This window comes from Neophocaena asiaeorientalis, unplaced genomic scaffold (genome assembly GCF_003031525.2).
Source record: "Neophocaena asiaeorientalis asiaeorientalis breed wild unplaced genomic scaffold, Neophocaena_asiaeorientalis_V1.1 scaffold166, whole genome shotgun sequence".
In the NCBI taxonomy this organism is placed as follows: domain Eukaryota; kingdom Metazoa; phylum Chordata; class Mammalia; order Artiodactyla; family Phocoenidae; genus Neophocaena; species Neophocaena asiaeorientalis.
Window position 1 is genome coordinate 2,138,429 of NW_020174933.1, and position 20,450 is coordinate 2,158,878.

Here is a 20,450-nt window from a genome sequence, read left to right on the forward strand (position 1 = left end):
GCCGCACAGCAGGAGGTGAGCAGTGCGCGAGCGAGCGAAGCTTCATCTGCCCCTCCCCATAGCTTCCCATCGCTCCCATTACCGCCTGAACCATCTCCCACCCCCCAGCCCCGTCTGCGGAAAACTGTATTCCACGAAACTGGTCCCTGGTGCCAAAAAGGCTGGGGACTGCTGCCCCAATCCAATTCTCATTCACACAAGGGGAACATAGCAATGCTATGCAAAGTTTAAGTTGGGAAGAAGAAATGAAGACAGAGCTCAAAACTTTTGCTGATAAGCCAAATCCTGGTTACAAGGAATATCTCCACCCTCCAATCACAAAAAGTTAAGTGTTCTCTCTCAGAAATCACAGATAGTTGATACTTTAAATTCTACTTCAACTATTAAAAAGAAAAGGAATAGGAGAGTGAACCCAAGAAGATTACGTGAATTACAGTGGATTTAACCATGTAACTCAGTCAGAAGCCAATTAGTTTAGATTTATCTTTGTTGATCCTGAATCTAAAATTAGCAATAGATCCCAGGGCTTGAGAAAACACAGCTTTCAACTACAGGCATGGTAGAGTGCATATTTTCTTGCCATTGGAAAAAACAGTCAAATATTTTCTCCTGATACAAAGTATCAAGATGAATTTCTCTTGAAATTCCACAATGTAGCCTCTTTTCTGTGATACCTGCATAGATTCACTCAATATTTTTGTTGCTCTTATCACTCTGTTTAAAAGATACTTTGCCATGAAAGGCATACTGCATACACTTTCAACTCCAGAAGCTCTGGGTTCTTCCTCTGTGTTGACAGAAAAAGCTTCAAACTAAATGCAAACAGGAAAATGGTGAAGTGGCGTTATATGGCTAAAATAATGAGATGCAATTCAGCATTTTTTTTTTTTTACCAGTGTAATGTTTTGTTTCGTTTTTCCCCTAATCTCTGTGTAATGGGAAAACAAGTGAACACGCTTCATTCATTCACCTGAGGACTCATTTTGTGTGGAGTGATACTCGAAGGTAGAGAGAGGGGATGATATCTGAAGATAATAGTTATATTATATATTATAAATGTATTATCAAACAGACATTAACCCTATTTCATCTTTGTCAGGTCTTCTGAAGGCAGGGCTCTTTGCCTTTGTTTGGTGGGTAGAAAAATTCTGGAACAAACATTGTGACTCTCTTCTGACCAGCACCGTACACCTGTGTATAAGACACGCCACACTACAGCCTGGGTCCCAACCAGTGCCCCACAGGTTAGATGAAATATCCAACATACAGCTTCATCTCCTCCAGGCTACTGAGCTATTGGCACCAAATAAAGGAAAAACTTAGAAAGTATTATTGTTCGATACAACCACACGGAGTGCTTTTCTTTATAAATTCCTTACCATAAACTCTTAGGTTTAATTAAATTTAATTTAAAATGTTCTTTTCATAATTTATGAGGCCTATAAAGCATTAATAAATGAATACCACTTGATTTGCCCATGAGAGGCAAAGTTCGGCTTTCTGTAATGTAAGGAACCTCTCTCTATTTTCTGTATGTTAAATGTGCTATAAAATATATCAGGTTCATTCTAAATGCAGCTTTATGAATACAAGCGTATGTCTGCAGAATTCAAATGAATTCCAATATCTACATAATCAAAAGGTAAACTTTTAAATAGAGCCAATCAAAATACACGTTTTAATAAATCTGAAAAAAAGAGTACTATTTTTATATATTACTCATTTTTAATATACTTTCAACCATCAAAGCTTAGCGGTGGTAGCTAGTGAAATGAACTATTCATTCATTTTTAAACCGTTCCACACTTCTGAAACAAAGCATCATTTTATTATGAGCTGACTCCTCACAATACACTTGACAAATTACCAATTCCTGACATTACAGAAGATGGAACTTAGTCTATTTATTCCAATTATTTTCCAGGATTTGGTTTTGGTTCTTTTTTATATTGGAAGCTAAAGCTTCACACATACCAATTAAAACAAGTAGGAAACATTTAAGTTTTTGCACTCGATTCATGAATCAGAAAGCCACTTCTGAAGTATACCGTTCAAAGGCAAAGAAGTCTTTTGGAGAGGTACTATAATTGTAAGAGTTTTCTTTTTCCCCTAGTGAAATTCTGCTTTTTACTTAACACTCTCATCATTTCAGTGTTACATTTCTGAAATAAATGTACCTGATATGAACAGCACCAATACCAATAGCTTTTAGAAATGTCCAGTGAGGGCAAAAGATTTCCTTCAAAAACACTGTGAAAGAAAATGGATAGTACGTACCTGACCAGAGGTGAAGGCCATCAAATCCATAGGAGAAGAGGTCATCTCCGACACCATTTCCACCCCACTCCTCGCCCCCTCCAGGGTAGGGAGAGTACCCCTCCGTTGAAGCCCAGCCCACTCGCAGGTGAGTGGCTTCGGCGGTCACAAATGGCTCGGTGTGGTCCACCATCAACTCATAGTACCATTTCCTATACTGCGCAGACCCTTCGCTGACACCCAGAAAAATATTGGGCCTCATGCTTTAAAGAGATAGGAATAGCGTGTGAGAAAATCTGAATAAACCTTTCATTGTCTTAACTTACATTGTGCTATTCTGAATTAGTCCTGCTTCTCAAAGACATATATTACATATTAAATATGTTTCCTTAAGTACAACAAATTATTGGAGCAATCACTGAAGTCTGCAGTGACAGCCAACCTTACAGTTAACATTCAGACACTGATGTTTGCTTCTGGGATAACTTGGCAATGTCACTTAAGGGTCTATTATTTATTCTTAATTGCTCTTCAGCATATTTTATATCGTTAATCATATTTAAGGGGAGGCACTTAGGATAGCAGAGCAGGCCCTCGGACCTAATGGAGTTACTATTAATCCAGGACACAGAGACATTTTCCTAAGCTAAGCTTTGTGTCATACAGAGTTTGAGGCTGAAGCAAGTCATAGTGTTAGCGAAAGAACCAAGGTGATTAATCATCTTTGTGGTTCTCTATGCTTTGCTGTGCAAAGAATAATTTCTAGGTAGTTGTATTTAATTGCATTTTATGGAAGAACTTTTACCCTAAGTTAATACTAGGGATTAGTGAAAGTCTCAGAAAATACTGCTCATTAACGACAGGTCTATTATATAAAGAACCACAAAGGAAGTCTTAAATCAATCTTTTTTAAAAAATCACAATGTAGAAATATACACTAAACCCTACCTTTTTGTTTGAACCAGAGTGAAGTAGCAAGTATTTCCTGGACAGCTGCTAAACACAGTGTGTTAAAGTTATCACTATCACATATAACGTTTCCTTAATTATAAGCTGTATTTACTATTGTTGTTGTAATTATTATTATTATTTTGTATATGGAAGGCACTATGACATGGTGGTGAAGAGCTCAGTCTCTGGAGTTAGACCTGAGTTCCATTTCCAGTTCCAACATTTTAGTCTATAAAATGTAGATAACAATAACACTTTGTGCAAACACAAGCAGCGTAAAATACTTGTAAAGCACCTGGCATTGTGGCTGGGACAAAGTACCCAATGAATGTCTGACACCTTGGAAGGTACACCTAACTGAAAATGTAGTTTTATCGCTTATTTGTAGAATTTATTATACTTTGGACATTTGAATTCAATGTCTTTATTATACATAGTGGGCACTTCACCATTGGTATTGAAGGATATAGTGTTTTTAGTTATGTTCTAAGAAGATGTAAAACATAATTATATATAATTATATCCCTGTATCGTTGTCAGCCTGCTCCTGAGGATGACAATGACAATTCGGCTACATATGAACGTGAATGAGAGCCCTTATACATTTTTTTGTAATAAATGTGTATTTTGCTTGGGTCATCTATTGTTGTTATCTCAGCTGATGGGTAGAAAAAATTCCTACACTCTTCCCTGGGGAAATATGTAAACGATTCGAATCAAACAAACAGACTATACGATGTTTTAGCGACAAAGCTAGAACGTGCATTTTTCATTATGCTACCAATCTGGCGACGCGGGCTCGCTGAACCTACCTGCTGACGTGGTTCACAAGGCGTGTCTGCAGTAACAGGTCTCTTCCTGGCAGAAGATTGTCGCAGATGAGATGCTGGTTAGAACGGACTGCTACCCCATGGCAAACACAGAGGGAGCATAAGACGTCCAGAACCTGAAAAGAGAAGCCACCTTCAGACTCTCATTCCCTTCTCAGGTTCAAGTGTCAGCAGCACCTTCCACAAACACACTTCCTCCAGTTACCTCTGACCCAGTCACTTTAAACATTACAGCCATGTGCCCACTTGTTTTCCAACTTTCCTTCATACACAAATTGAGAACTGCTCCATCCTCCCATTGAGGCTATGCATAAGCACTAAGCAGTATTACCTGCTTGGAATGAAAAGGTGAGAAACACTCGCGAAAAAATCTGACACACTTTTTAAAAATTATCTCTTAAAAAAAATAGTTTTAAAGTTATTCCAGAACTTATTTCTGGCAATAAAATGGTTCACTTACCTTGTGATTTCTTCCATGCTTGTCTAAAAGTGAGATAATGGATTTAATATGGCCTTCTTTAATAATATTTAGAGCTTCTGGACTTTCTACTAACACACAGTGTAAAACTTCAAGAATACCTAAAGAGAAAACAAAGAAAGGGGGGAACTATGATTAACCAATCGACAATGATCAGTGGCTTTCCTCTTCTCTATGCGTTTATTCAGGTGTTGACTGAACATAATATAATTATTATGTGCCCAATGCATTTGGGCATAATGCATAATATCACAGGGCACCTGTGATAGGGGACAGGTGGTGTTTGGAACACAGGGCTGATAACCAAAGATGATGTCAAGCGAGGACAAGGCAAAGATACAGTGTTCAGCTGAGCAAGCAGGTAATTCTGCCTGCAGAGAAATGAAAGAAAGCAACATTTAAGTGGGGCCACAGAGAACTCATTCATGGCCATTTTCCAGACAGGGGAAGATGGTGGTAAAGTGCTGAATGAAGTCTTGAATGGGGGGCATACCTCATGCGCCTGGGGTACAAAGCCAATAGGGGATGGGACAGGTAGGTTAGGGCCAGCTTACAAAGCTTCTGGACACCGCAAGCATAACCCTGCAATAATGCATCCTAACCCATGGAGATCATTACATTCTCCTGGAGATTTATAGCAGAAAATGTTTCTTGGTTTGCACAACAAGAGAAATATACAAGTTAACACAAAAATAAATAGAAATATACAAAACTGGAAAAAGAAGCGTAATATTTTTAAGTATTAGCTATCAGAGAAGATAAAATGGAATACATCTTTTCTTAAAGTCTAAAACAGAAATTAGAAAATAAGTCTCATTATCAGAATTTTTAGTGTGAACTTGGAAAGCTAAATGGGTACACGTATATTTATTTTTTCAGAGCAAGCCTGCCTTGTCAACAATGAGAATGTAGTTCATTTGTAGCAATTAGATACAACACTTAGAAAGTGTGCTCTCCGTCTGAGAGCTACTGTCTGACATCTCTTAGAGTATTGAGAAGGGTCCCAGAGGAACCTTGTAGAAAGGTTTATTCATTTCAAATGGAGATCACTTTCTTGGAAAAGAAATGTAAAGTGCTCAGGTTTACAAATGGTACGGTATAGAAGTAATTCGCTATTACTGTCACAAGTGACACTTGATCCAAACCAAGACAAGGGCTGTTAATACTAATTTCTTCACCAATGACTTAATGTTTTGAAATATAAATGCACATTCAATGAAAAAATACCCCAAAAGGTAAGTTAATTTTTGGTGTGGTTCAAAATCTGTTGCTGTATTCCAACAATCCGTGCCTGTTAAAAATCAACGAGAGCAAATAATAATAATACAACAGGCTGATGGATAAGTTAAGGAAGATTTTTATATAAGGGTATGGAAACTATTTCTGCTATTATTAAAAAGGTAAGCAATAAAATAAACCCCATCATTCCAAGCTAAAAGAAATGAAAATAACAGAAAGGGAACAGCATTTTTTTTTTTTTTTGGCTGTACCGTGCGGCATGTGGGATCTTAGTTCCCTGACCAGGGGTAGAACCCACGCTCCCTGCAGTGGAAGCGCAGAGTGTTAACCACTGGACTGCCAGGGAAGTCCTGGGAAAAGCATTTTTAATAGACTAGTCATATGTTATCCTGATGTTTTTGGTTTTTTTGTTTTCTCCCTATTACTTATACTTATTACTATAGAGCACGTGGCTGCCTATGTTTATAAATAAAGTTGTACTGTGTTTACACGCACGTTCGTTCACATATCTTCTTGGAACTAAAAGTAGGACCCTGCAGCAGTACATCCTAACTAATAGAGCTCATTTCACTTTCCTGGGGGTTTATAGGAGAAAATGTTTCTTAGTCTCCAAAACAAGAGAAATATACAAAATAATACAAATGGTGCTCTTGCATTAAGAAGGCAGAGCTGAGTGGCTGCAACAACAAAGTCCTATAGTCCCACAACCTAAAATATTTACTATCTGGCCTTTTACAGAAAGAGTGTGCCAATCTCTGCTATAAAACATAATCATTAAGAAAAAAACAAGTAGAAGATCAAGAAAAATAAATCCTTCATGTAAATAAACATTCACGAAAGCCCACAGCATTCATAAACCTAAATATATCAGAAAAGATTAAAGACTAGATTTTTGGAAATAACAGCACGTATCAGAAAATGCAAGAATGGCAATGTGAAAATAAATCTCTGATTTTTCTCATATTCAGCCTATTCTAATGGAAGGGTTTCAGAGTTTGGGGTTTAACATTAAATTTTTTTTTCAGTGGGACCAGGTCAGAGCCAACAAATAAACACCTCGATGAAAAGAACTACTGCCTCTAATGCCGACAATAAAAAGTCAGAGAAAACTATTTTTTATTTTAACTGTTGGAATTAAACTGCAAATAAACTGCTTTTACTTTTTATAGCAAGAAATTCCTAAAGGAAAACAATTGGAAACACCAAAAGAGACATTTTCAAAAATAATAACTAGCTAGACTGCTTTATGTATATATTTAAATCATACTGATATATGCCTCAAACACTTAGGTACAAAAAATGAGACAGAGAAACAGTGCTTAATATTAAGCGGCAATAGTTGACTAAAGATCATTTGACATTTAAAATTTAAATTCACCGAGTGAGACCCAGGAATGGCGACAGTACAGAACACTTATGGTCAGAGTCTCAAAGAAAAATTGTATAACTTGGTAGATCATAACAGAATTACCGGAATGAAAGAATTATGAACATGCTACAAAGTGTAAAATAAAAAATAAAAACCACCCAAACTAGTAAGACAAAACATTTTGATAAGTTTAATAAACTTATAGAAATGATTCATGAAATTTTAATAACACAGAAATGCATAATGTATAATGTAAACTTTTAAGAGTAAATACAAAATTGGATATATATTAGGACTGCAACTATGTAAAGTATACTTATTTACATAGTTGCAGTACTAATAAAAACACCAGAAGTTATTATATCAGAATGTCAGTGCTGGTTATTGCTCGACTATGAGGGAGACCCTTGAACAACATGGGTTTGAACTGCACAAGTCCACTTACACACGGATTTTTTTTTTCACTAAATACATACCAGAGTGCTACGTGATCCACAGCTGTTCAATCCGTGGATGTGCAACTGTGGATACAGAGCCAACTGTAAAGATATACATGGATTTTCAACAGCCCAGAGAGTCGGCACCCCCAAACCCTGTGTTGTTCAAGGGTCAACTGTACCTCAATTACACTACTACACACACTCTATGATAAGAGCACACCTAACTCTTAAAGTAAGAGACATTTCTAGGTCCTGGTTCAAGGTAGTGACGTTGGAGGATTCTAAACTCAACTCCTCCCAAGAATACATCATATCTCCATTTATATATGGAACAATTTCCTCTGAAAGAAACTCAAAACTTTACTGAGTGAATCCTATACACCAGGCAAACACAACAAAAAACCCCACATTGAATCAGGTAGGAGAGGCTGAGACACAATCTCGCTATATAAACCCCACTCCCAAGCAGCAATCCACAATCGGCGAGTAACTCACAACCCCGAGCTTCTCCCTGAGTAGCAAAGGGCTTGGAACCCCATATCTGGCACCCCTACTTTAAGACCTGCATCTGAGATCAAGCGCCCAAAACATCTAGCTCTGAAAGCCAATGGGGCTTGCGTCCACAAGACCCATGAAGCTATAGCAAATTGAGAAAAAGTCCCTAAAGGGACAGCAGGAACTCACCTACCCCAGGGCCCAGCACAGAGGCAGCCAAAAGTACCCAGTCTTTCTGTAAAAGGCTTATTTGCTTACGTTAAAGCTTTGGCCTGAGGGGCAGGCATCTAATTTAACACAAATCGGGGGACCAACTGAAATTCTCTCCAGAGATGGAGGTTGGCGGGCACCACCTCTGTGCTCCCCAACTGATTTGCTTCAGCTCGTGGGTATGTCCTGGAGGGAGCTTCTGTGCATGACTGGTGCCCCAGTTTTTTACACCTAGTGCCCTGATGCACAGGGACATCCCTTCATCACCTGGCTGTGATGGCCAGCAGGGCCTGTGCTCGTGTGTTCCACGAAAGCATAACACCCTGCCCAGGGCACAGAACAAACAGAGCCAACTGAAACCCACCCCCAATTTTCTGTATAAAGGCTTATTTGCTGTCTTGGAGCTTTGGCTGGAGGGGAAGGTTTCTGGTCTGGCCCACACATCTCGAGACCCCAGATCATCGGTGTCTCTGAGAAAGGAGCTTGTGTACATGTCTGACGCACCGGCTCTTATGGCTGTGAACCAAAGGACACATCCCTTGACAGCTTGGCTCTGGTGCCAGTGGGGCTTATGTTCAAGGCTTCAATGGGACAGTAGCAAAGAAAAAAACAGTTCTTACCTAGCTATCACCCCAGGATTTGGCACAGAGAGCAGACAGAAATGCCCATCTCCCAGTCTTCCTCTGAATGAGGTATATTTGCATATTTTAAAGGCTGCTGCCTGAGGGTCTGGCTTTCAATCAGCCTGAATCTAGGTTCTGAGATCCTCCTCTTTTAAATGCTGACAGGTCTTGGCATATTCTCTAAAAATAAAGAAACCAACCCATCTATATGCTACCTACAAGAGACTCACTTCAGATGTAAGGACACACACAGACTGAAAGAGAACAGATGGAAAAAGAAATTTCAGACAAACGGAAACCAAAGAAAGCTGGGATAGCTATACCTGTATCAGACAAAACACACTTTAAGACAAAGACTGTAATAAGAGACAAAGAAGGTCATTATATAATGATAAAGGGGTCAATCCAACAAGAGGATATAATGTTTGTACATATTTATGCACCCAACATAGAAGCAACTGAATATATAAAGCAAATATAAAAAGACCTGAAGGGAGAAACAGATAGCAGTACAATAGTAGGAGACTTTAATGGCCCAATTTCATCAATGGACAGATCATCCGGACAGAAAAGCAGTAAGGAAAATTGCCCTTAAATGACGCACTAGACCAGATGAACTGAACTAACATATACAGAACATTCCAACAAAAAGAAACAGAAAACACATTCTTCTCAAGCACACGTGGAGCATTCTCCAGGATAGATAATATGCTGGGCCACAAAACAAGTCTTAATAAATTTTAGAAGATTAAAATCATATCAAGCATCATTTCTGACCACAATGGTATGAAACTAGAAATTAGTTACAAGAAGAAAACTGGGATAGTCACAAATATGTGGAGATCAAACAACAGGTTACTCAACAACCAGTGGATCAAAGAGGAAATCAAAAGAAAAAGCAAAAAACAGAACAGCAAATGAAAATGGAAATACAACATACCAAAACTTATGGGACGCAGCAAAGGCAGTTCTAAGAGGGAATTTCACAGTGATAAATGCCTATAATGAGAAAATTCTCAAATAAACCACTTAACTTTACACTTCAACAAACTAGAAAAAGAAGAAACAAAGCCCAAGTCAGTACAAGGAAGAAAATAACAAAGATCAAAGTGGAAATCAATGAAATAGAGACTAAAAGATAACAGAGAAGGTCAATTTAACTAAAAGCTGGCTTTTGGAAAAGATGAACAAAACAGACAAACCTTTAGCTAGACTCACCAAGAGAAAAAGAGAAGGGACGCAAATAAATAAATGAAAGAGGAGATGTACAACTGATACCACAGAAACAAATTGGGAAATATGTTTAAAAAATGAATTCTTAGAAACATAAAATACACCAAAACTGAATTATGAAGAAACATAAATTGTGAGTAGACTGATTAATAGTAAGAAGATTGAATTAGTAACCAAAAACCTCCCAACAAACACAAGTCCAGGACCAGTTGGTTTCATTGATGAATTCTACTTAACATTTAAAGAAGAATTAATATAATCTTTCTCAATCTCTTCCAAAAAACAGAAGAGAAGGGAACACTTCTGAACTCATTTTATAAGGCCAGCATTACTGTGATACCAAAAACAGACAAGGACACCACATGAAAAGAAAATTGCAGGTCAACATCCCTGATGAACACAGATGTAAAAATCCTCAACAAAATATAACCGAAACAAATTCAACAATACATTAAAAGCATGTCAGTCCCTCTTCTAGATGGTTTAACCTTCCTTTATTGCCTCAATTCCCACCACTTCCTCCTACAAAGAATGATTAACACATAATTTTACATAAATATTAATCATAAATATTTATTAAGTACCTACCAGGCACTGTTTCAAGCAACGGGGATGAGCAGTAAACAAGGCCTGCAAAGCCCTGGTGGAGCTTGTAGGATCTTTCTCACCTTCAACCCTTCGCGCATATATATATATATATTTTTTTTTTGTGGTACGCAGGCCTCTCACTGCCGTGGCCTCTCCCATTGTGGAGCGCAGGCTCAGCGGCCATGGCTCACAGGCCCAGCCGCTCCGCGGCATGTGGGATCTTCCCGGACCAGGGCACGAACCCGTGTCCCCTGCATCGTCAGGCGGACTCTCAACCACTGTGCCACCAGGGAAGCCCCCCTTCGTGCATATTAATCTCAGATTTCAACACACTTTCCTTTTCTGAGACTGCAAAATCTGAACCATCTTGCAAAGGCAAAAAGTCACCTCACTTGGTGAGTCTTTACTAACGTCTGGGGATGAATTATTCCTTCTTTGCAGTATTGATCACATTTTATTAAAATTATTTACTTTCATTTCAATCTCCCATGAGACAATGAGCCCTTAAGGGCAGGGACTGGTTTAACTGTGCCTAATGCAAAATTGAGGGGCAAGGTATTCTACGTATAATACAAGCAACATTCAGCTATTTGCCTTAAAACTTTTATGGCTGTAACTTTCTGAATCATTTATATTCTCAAGAGCAAGAAAAATCTCTGAGGATATAACAAAATGGCTGGAAAGAACTTAATGGTAATGGGAGCACCCAAGTGCTGGGATGGTAGAGAATGTTCCTCAACTTGTTTTCTGTAATCAAAGTACAATGGCCCAGTTTGCTTTTTATCGATAGACTTACACGTTTGTTACCTGGCTTCCCAAACTGGGGAAGCTCTCCATCTGGGGTCAAAGTTGACTGTGCTATTTTCTATTCACGGGTCATGCCCAGCGCTGTCCATGGTTGGACAAAATTTGTCGAGGGTCTGTATGGAAAAACTGGAAACAAGCCACAGAGCAGAAGTGCTGTATTTGGTCTGACTTTACCTACCAGGAGGAATCTAGTCTGGGGATTCCACCTCAGACCAAGTAGGCACAAGCTCCCTGGTGAACCTTGTCCACTTGAGAGAAGGAATGAATAGAATCAGACTTGGAGCCACTCCAGCATAGGAGGCCAATGAGAAGCTAGAGCAAAGCCATGGTACTTGTGCTCCCAGTGTCGTCACAGGACAACAAGGAGAACCAATTGACCTGGAAAGCACAATGTCAATCCCCCCAGGACGTTATTTTCTCACCTATGGTCACAAGAGTTTTGCAAAATAAAACAATATTAAAATAATCCCAGAACACCGAGGTAGATGTAGGTTTAGATGGAACCTAGTTCTCAATGCATTAGGGGTAACATGGGTGTGATTCAGATTTGAGAGAAAGGAATTATCACTTACATCTCTACTGCAAGCAACTCCAGAAGGAGTCCATGGCCTCAGCTGAAGATTTCAGCATGGAAACCCCTTGGGCTAAGCTAGCGGTGAGCAAACAGGGAGGCTTCAACCTGGGCGCTAACTGGTATGAATCACACTGCTTCCTAGTTAAGGAAACACTGGGGACAGGGCACATGCAAAACACACAGAAGGGTGGCATCCACTGCAGGATCAGTGACAGTTATAATGAGAGAAACCACGAATTCCAAATTATTCCAACCACAGCCTGCTTTTTTCTTTTCTCTCTTTCTAGGAGTTAAGATTTTTTGCAACGTTTTGGTCAGACCTTATTATTAGTGTCCCCAGGGCTCACTGAAGGCAAAAGGAAATAAGGAAATTTCTATTTTCGTCCTGGGTAATGAAATTTAAATAAAGTGACACAACAAGGAAGAAGACTGGGGGAAAGACACTGGGAAATGACAGAAAAAAAAAAAACATGAAAACACACAAATGTGAAACAAGCAGACCAAAGCTCTCTATAGAGGTTATGGGAGATTGTTTCCGGATGCAGTAACAAGATATGCAGTAGACTGTCATGCTTTTAACAGAGGGACTTGTCTACTCAATATTTACAAGGCTTAATGAGGAAATATAATAATGAGATACCGTTAGTATTCTGCTGTTTTATGTACTGGTTACAAACACAGTCTAAAGCCAACGTACCCAGATTTTAGTCCTGGCAGATTTTAGGCACATTACTTAACCTCTCTATGCTCCGGTGTCCTCGTCTCTAACATGGGCACAATAATGGTGCCCTCCCTGGGGGTCTGTTGTGAGAATATGTGGAAAGCATTTAGAACAGGGCCCGGATCCGAGCAGTGCTATATGATCACCTGCTATTATTTTATGGTTGTAACAAAATAACATAAAAGACAAATAAAGTGAAATAAAAAGGATCAACAGGGAAACATTATAAATATGCTTTTTTTTAAACAGAGGCTAAAAATTAAAAAATAGGAAAAGGTAGGGAAATGCCGAATGGACAACACTGATTAGAAGAAAAATTCAGGGAAAATATTTATTGATCGGCAGGAAGAAATGAAATAAAGGTTAGTTATTAAAATAAAATTAGTTAAGGTAGTATATCTGGGACTGCGGTAAGAGAGCAAGAAGGGCAAGTAGACTCAACGGCAGAAAATTTTTCTTTCTTGAGACAGCAGGACTGTTGGGCCAAAAATACAGTGAAAGATTAACCAAGTAGCCTTACAACCTTATGAATGCTAAAATAAGACATAAAGCACTCCTGGTGGACAGGAATCCCTTCTCATGATATTATTACCATTATGAGAAAAGAAAAATATGCAAATAATCACTGGTTAGAGAGAGCAGAAGACAAGTCCAGCTAGCGCCATGTTGACTAAACGTCCGAGGAGTCTGGGAGGTTTTTGGGGTACACACCAAATGTGAAGTCATGAAAGAAAGAATATGACAGGTGTAAAGGGATGCATTTGTACCTGGGCCTGTGCATTTGAGAGGGTTCTGTAGAGACACACATCTGTTGTTTTGTTCCACTAATTTAAACTAAACTGCCAAGGAGTCACAACTCACATATCCCATCCAAGCCATCCTTCTTTCATGGGTGGGCACGAACATGGAACTAGAAATGGCAGAAGATTCTAGTTTGAACTGGTTGGGAGCTCAGTTGGCCCTCACCCAGAACAAACAGCAGGAGTTGAATAATGAACCAGTATTTACCATAATTACAACACATCTTTTTTAACATTTACAGTGAATTTTGCAGGTTACAGATTGAAGCGCTGAGAAAGGAATAACTTGTTATTTTACCGTTTTATGGGTATAAATTTGAATTCAAAGAACCATTTCAGTTTCAGTATGAGATGAACTGCTAAATTTATTTTTTTCACTTTTTAAAACAAATAGAGAGGGAGAAAAGAAAAAAAAAAAGTAATACAAATTTTGCTTTCTTTCCGTAACAGAGGGCTAACTTGTGAAATAAAAAGAAGTCACCCTAAATAGGGTTTCTGTATCTCACTCAAATAGAGAAAGAAAAATGATTTAAATTGACATCAATATTAAAATATATAAAGGCTTAAAAATAATGATCTTAAGAGATATGGTCACAAGCCAAATTGGGAAAACACATAATGGCATATACTTATAATTTAAAAATAATGGTTTTGAGGCTAGAGAAGAAAATGGTCTCACTAAATCCTGAGCTAACATAAAGCTGAGAGGGAGAGAAAAGTGACAGGAATGAGATTAAAATATAACAGAACTTGACAAAAATAGGAACATGAGAGGAAAATTAATAAAACTGGAAGTTAGTCAAGGTAAAGGTATTGTTGCACTGTTATTCATATACAGAAAGGTAGAACATTAGGAATGCCTTAGCAAGAAGAACAAAAAAGTTGGACCTAGGGCATTTTCTTGGAAGATAAGATGAACATGAATCCAAAGTTTCCCATGGTAAATAAGCTGAAATAAAACACATAAAATGAGTAATGTAATTATAATGTACCATCCTGCCTTAGTTAGGCCTCTGATGGTTTGCTGCCTTCAGTTTAGGGAGCAATGATTTATAAAAGATAGACAAACTAGAGAAGTTAAAGGACAGCTAAAAGAAGAAAAGAAAATGTCAATTAAAGGCAGTTTATGATACAACAGAGTTAAATAATAATGTTAGAAATTTTATGCTATATAAATGTTTGTATGAACTGTCATGTCTCAAGGCCTATGAAGTGCTGAGTGCCAGACAAGACACCATCAATACTTTAAGACAATCTTACCTTGCTATTTATTTTTTTTCATTTATTTGTTCATTTATCACTGAGTACATAAATGGGCCATTCTCAGTGTTAGGTCCTGGGTATGAGTAAAGTGCAGAGCAAAAGTTGATACAAGCCCTGCTCTTGTCAAGTTTACAGACCATGCAAGTTCAATTCTAACTCCATTACTTTCTTTGATCTTAAAAAAATTACCTCTGAGCTTCTTATCCTCAGATTCTTCATTTATAAAATGGAAATTATAATGGAACATACCTTATAGGGTTACTGGGGGAATCCAGTGAAAGAATACATATGACGCTCTCAGCACAGTGCCCTAAATTAAGATTTCCTTGGCCACACAATACAGTCATTAAAATGTAGACAAATCCAACAACTGTGTCTCTCTGTGAAATATTAGTATCTATAGAAATTCTGGCAGGTGTAATTAAGTGCTCTAATGCCTCTTAAATAAATATTTAGAAGATCTACACATTTCGGCATCTTCAAGATGGATTTCTCCAGGACAAGAGAAATACAGATTAATCAACTCTTCAAAAAGATACTTGCCTCAAAGCAGCAAATATTTATTGAGAAAATTATTTTTTGGGGCAGAAATGTAAAATGATCATAGCATCTGCCTGAGCTTTATGTCAATTTTGAAAGTTCTCTTGCAGCATGAGGACAAGTCAGGGGCATTCTTTCCGATAAGCACAAAAGAAACAAATACAAAGGGATAGAATAAACTAATTCTGATACTTGGCAAGTGTGAAAAAAAGGGGAAGGAGAAAAGTTACACGATACATTATTTAATGAAAAACCACAATTTCAGATAGGGTGTTAAGTGCAGTCCTGAGATATATCAATATGCACGGAGCAAAGTACAGCTTAAAAATGCATCTAAAAGTGGATATAGTTTTAGGAGGGTAAGCAACTGCTTCCGACCAGAGAATATCAGAAAGTACTGGCAGAGAACTTCAAAATACTTAGTCACATGATGGAGAGTAGTATTTTAGATCATTCACTTCTAAACTGCATTGTGTGATGTGATTCAAGAGAGCCAAAGGAAGAGGGAACACAGTGCAGTGATGCCCAAGAAGGCTAGCCGGGTTAAGATACCCCCCAAAATCACTTCCACCTCAGAAATTCTACAACTCTCTGTCAACTGAGCTGGTCTATTTATATGAAAGGGTTATTATTCCCCCTCATGGTATTAGAAGAATACAATTGCACATAATCATTTGCTTCCCCCCACCAGAGGGGCACCTATCCTGAAGGGAAAGAGCATGAAATAGAGCCATACTGCAAGTGACACAGTGTCATTACTTCACCAAAGATGACGCTAAAGAATATTTAATAACCAGAATGGCATGAGCAAAACTCAAACAGACGAGACACTGGCATTAAACAGTCATCTATCAGCAGCAAAGCAGGAGAGCTGATGTAAATCAATTATACTCCGATAAATTTTTTGAAAAAAACGAAAAAGCGCAGAAACGTCAGTTCTGTCCATGACAATGAGACACAAGTTCAGTACCTGAAGAGGACTAGAAACCGACCAGGTGAAATGCAGAGATCACCGTGGGTGTGGTTTTGTTTTTAATAAGCAGTTTTTCGCAAGTGAGCCCTCCCTGGATAATATAGTTTCTCTGAGACAAGACTTCCTCTTTTATTCCTCTCGCTAACCAGGATTTTGTAGAATGCCACCCTAAAGGGCTGTGCGCTGAGAAAAGTACAATAAGTAAAAGTGGGGAACACTCCCATCTCCAAACCAACCGTGGAGAGTCTAAGGAAGCAGGATGGAAACGTGAATTCCAGGAACCGCCCAAGAAAACCCCTGGGAGACAAAGGCTCTCTCCAATTGGTGGGAGGTGGCAACTGCAGCATGGATGGAGGCCAGGCACCCAGGACAGGCGAGACAAGTGTAAGGCTGCCATAAAACAAGTGCTTGCCCTTGGCTGCAAAACCGGCAGCAGCAGCCCAGGCCGCTGGGACCAGTGTGGAGTAATGTCAGGAGAGCACTACAGCCCTCCAAGGTCAGGGAAGTGACCAAAACAGGTGCCAACTGACCCCTGCCCTTGGGCAATCAACCTTTCACATGTTTCTCATCTAAATATTCAGGTGGCTGGTTAATTAAAGCCTAGGGAGACCACCTCTGTATATCATGCTCCTTTCTGGGGTTTAAATCCCTGGCCTACAAAGCCATCTCTCTATAAAAGCCAGGGATGCTCTCAGCCTGGTCACTTCCAGTAGCCTTCACACTTTAATGTCTCCTGCTAGAAATTAGTAATGTGGTTAAATGGTAACTTTGGAAAATGATTATAAAATCAATTCTATGTTGCAAAGCACTAAATTTTTTTTTCTCAAATATGAGACAGTCGATTTTCTTCAAGAAACATTTTCTAGAAATGTAATTTGCCATCAATCTCACACATGGATTTTTAGAAAAGCATTCTGAAAAGGACACAGATTTTGGATAACCTAGCGACTTGGATCATGTTTGCATTCAGAAAAGAACGTTCTCATTTATTTGGACTTTACTTTGGGGGAATTCTTTCTTCATTTTTCATATTGCTGGTGAGATATTTCAAAATACAGGAAGCCCTCCAAATCCGGACCTCTGTCCCCTCTTTTTTCTTTCCAGCTACAACTTAAAACTTTACTGAGAAAGCAAGAAGTATGGCTGTATACTAAGTTTTCTAGCATCATTCAAAAGTGAGTAATTTTGACAAGGGTCTTAGCTATTATTTTTTTTTAATTTATTTATTTTATTCTTTTTTTTTTTGGCTGCATTGGTCTTCATCGCAGTGCGCAGGCTTTCTCCAGATGCCGCAAGCGGGGGCTACTCTTTGTTGCTGTGTGCGGGCTCCTCATTGCAGTGGCTTCTCTTGTTGCGGAGCATGGGCTCTAGGCGCGTGGGCTTCAGTAGTTGTGGCACGCGGGCTCAGTAGCTGTGGCTTGCGGGCTCTACAGAGCAGGCTCAGTAGTTGTGGTGCACGGGCTTAGTTGCTCCGCGGCATGTGGGATCTTCCCGGACCAGCGCTGGACCCATGATCCCTACGTTGGCAGGTGGATTCTTAACCACTGTGCCACCAGGGAAGCCCCTTAGCTAACTATTAAATTAGTAACCTTTAATTTCTAATACATGATTTCAAACATTTAGAGGGGATATCTTTGAAAAATGTATTCTCTGCTTCCCTGTCTTAAGTGACCCAACAGCATTAAACATAATTTATATATCCTGATGACCCAAGATCATTATTAAAAACACCAATCATTGTAATGCACTCTAGGTGAATGTCTGGATGCAAATGGATGAGTATGGTGTGGGGTTACAGAGTCAAACACATACTGATCCCAACAGCTATCATAAAAGATTTTCTTTAAAAGGTCTCCAGTATCATCATGATTCTGATTTAGTGCTTCTTATAAGGTTCAGGTACAGAAACTCCTGGGTTTAACATAGCTGACTTTCTGCAAAATCAAAAGCTTTCAATCAAGAGCTAAAGTTGCCTTCTCCATGGCTATCTCCTGGAACACTGTCCATTTCTCTGTTAGCATTAGTGTTGTATGAATTTCTGGTATCACTTAAAAAGGTTAGCTGTGATTTCTGCATCCCTAACAGTGGATCTCATATAATATCCTGTGAACTCATATTCTTTCTAACTCAATTGCTCACACCTAAGTAGATACTAAGGTGGAAGAGTTTCCTACACACAAGATTCTGGGACAAATTATTCCACTGGCTACAAATTTTTCCCTTTGAAAAATGATGAGCTTATGCTTTGCAAGAAATAGCTGTGCCATCTTTGGAAGCTTTAAACTATCATGTTTCCAGGTAGCAAAAGCTGGATTGGACATGAGCGCAAAGCTCTGGCAACTCACGACCACTCAAAGCCCCTCATCCTGCTTAGCCCCAGAGGGACTTCATTCATCGCACTGGCTAAGAGTGGGAGGAATTGGCAGGAATCCCTAAGAAGGCCATTTTGATCCCTGCAAAACTATCTGGGGGGATAGACTGTGTGAAAAATAAGACTTAGAAAAAATATGCAGCCTCCTGACCAGCGGACTGTTCTTAGCCATCTCTTGAAATGCTCAAAAAGTATTTCAAGGGTTAAGAACATCCTAAAGAAACACCCAGCCTTCAGAAATACATCAACTCAATCAGTGTACTTGCTCATACAAGTCTTTTGTCTTTTCAATTAAATTTGGCCCAGAGACACAGTCACACATGAAGTCTGGGCCAATGTCCGATTTATCTCCCCTGCCCTGCAAGAAATTCATAGTGGCTGTTCTTAAAAACCGATCAGATATTCTAAGAAGGCTTTATGCAGCAGCGATACCGGTCAACTTTAGATAATGCAAAATGTGAACCAAAAACTCAGCTGCCTCTTTATATCGTATAGTGAAAGCGCAGTTGGCTGGGTAGCAGATGCTGCCGGGGCCCTGGTCAGACTCTCATCCTCTCCATTCAGTGAACACTGCCTGATTTCCAGCTGCCAGCGTCTGCATTTCTTTGCTTCGAGATTTGTTGTGACCACAGCGGTAGCCGGAGGAGCCCCTGAACTAACGTCTCCAGGGGGCAGCACCAACCAATGAGAAGCTGGTTATTAACACTCCACCCCCCTCGCCGCTCAGGTGGGATAGCTCTAAGGCACGGGTCCGCAGAATCACCCCGCCCCCAAGTAGCGCCAGAGTCCCACGGCGGTAACCTGCTTATCAACGCACCCTCTCTGGCCCCTTCTCTACCTTGGCTCATGTCCACTCACGCCCCAGATAAACTTGCCCTTCGACCCTTGTCTCAAGCTCTACTTCTGGTGGAACCCAAACTAAGGTAAGCTTTTTCCCTAACACATCCTTTTGCTGACTCTTTTCATGTCTTCATCAGATTTCTACTTAAGTTTGCACCAGTTTATTTTGAGTTTTGTCCATTGCCCTTTTCTGAAGGCAACTGAGAGCTCGTAGACCCCCAGCTCTGCTCTGCTGCTCATATACAGACACAGAAGCTACTCGTACAGCTGGGAGACTGACAAGCAGAGGAGAGTGTGTATTCAGCAATCCCAGATAGAGAGAAACGAAGATGATGCATACGGAAGCACTCAGTAAACAATACAGCATGATTGAAATACATTTATATTATTTCTGTGTGTGCATATACATATATATGCATGTCCTTATTGTTACTGTCTCTTTTAAAAACTAAGCAACATTCTACTTCCTCTGGGGAAAAAACACAGTTCACTAAAAGAATAAATGTAGCTACAGCAGAGAAACCTGTTCAGTGAAAAAAATTTTATATACTTAAAAACTAGGAGGCTACAAGGTATAGTGAACATATTTCAAGCCTGACTGTGAGGGAGCTGGTTTTCATCTTGGCTATAAAAATTAATTCTAGCATCTCAAAGCAGTCGTTTCAAGGTTCTATGCCTCAATTTTCTTCCTCCAAAGTGAGAATGTTAGGTGAAGCATTCTCTAAGGGTCCTTCCTACTCTTGACTTTCACCCTGCTCTCTCAGGGCACAAGTCTTCTATTTTAAGTAGAAATGCCTGCGACCAACACCTGGATTGGGAAATGATCACAGCAAGTAGCGATTTGTAGGC

The 20,450-nt window shown here is 39.3% G+C and overlaps 1 protein-coding gene across 1 annotated transcript in view; it reads right to left on the bottom strand.

Annotated features, from left to right (window-relative positions):
- RYR2 (ryanodine receptor 2) overlaps window positions 1–20,450 on the bottom strand; it is a 510,734-nt gene that overhangs the window by 314,299 nt on the left and 175,985 nt on the right. Inside the window, exons 18-20 of the mRNA XM_024761485.1 lie at window positions 4,498–4,616; window positions 4,020–4,153; window positions 2,278–2,519 (exon numbers count right to left, since the gene is read on the bottom strand). Coding sequence (XP_024617253.1) covers window positions 2,278–2,519; window positions 4,020–4,153; window positions 4,498–4,616 — 495 coding nt within the window. The remainder of the gene's footprint in view (window positions 1–2,277; window positions 2,520–4,019; window positions 4,154–4,497; window positions 4,617–20,450) is intronic.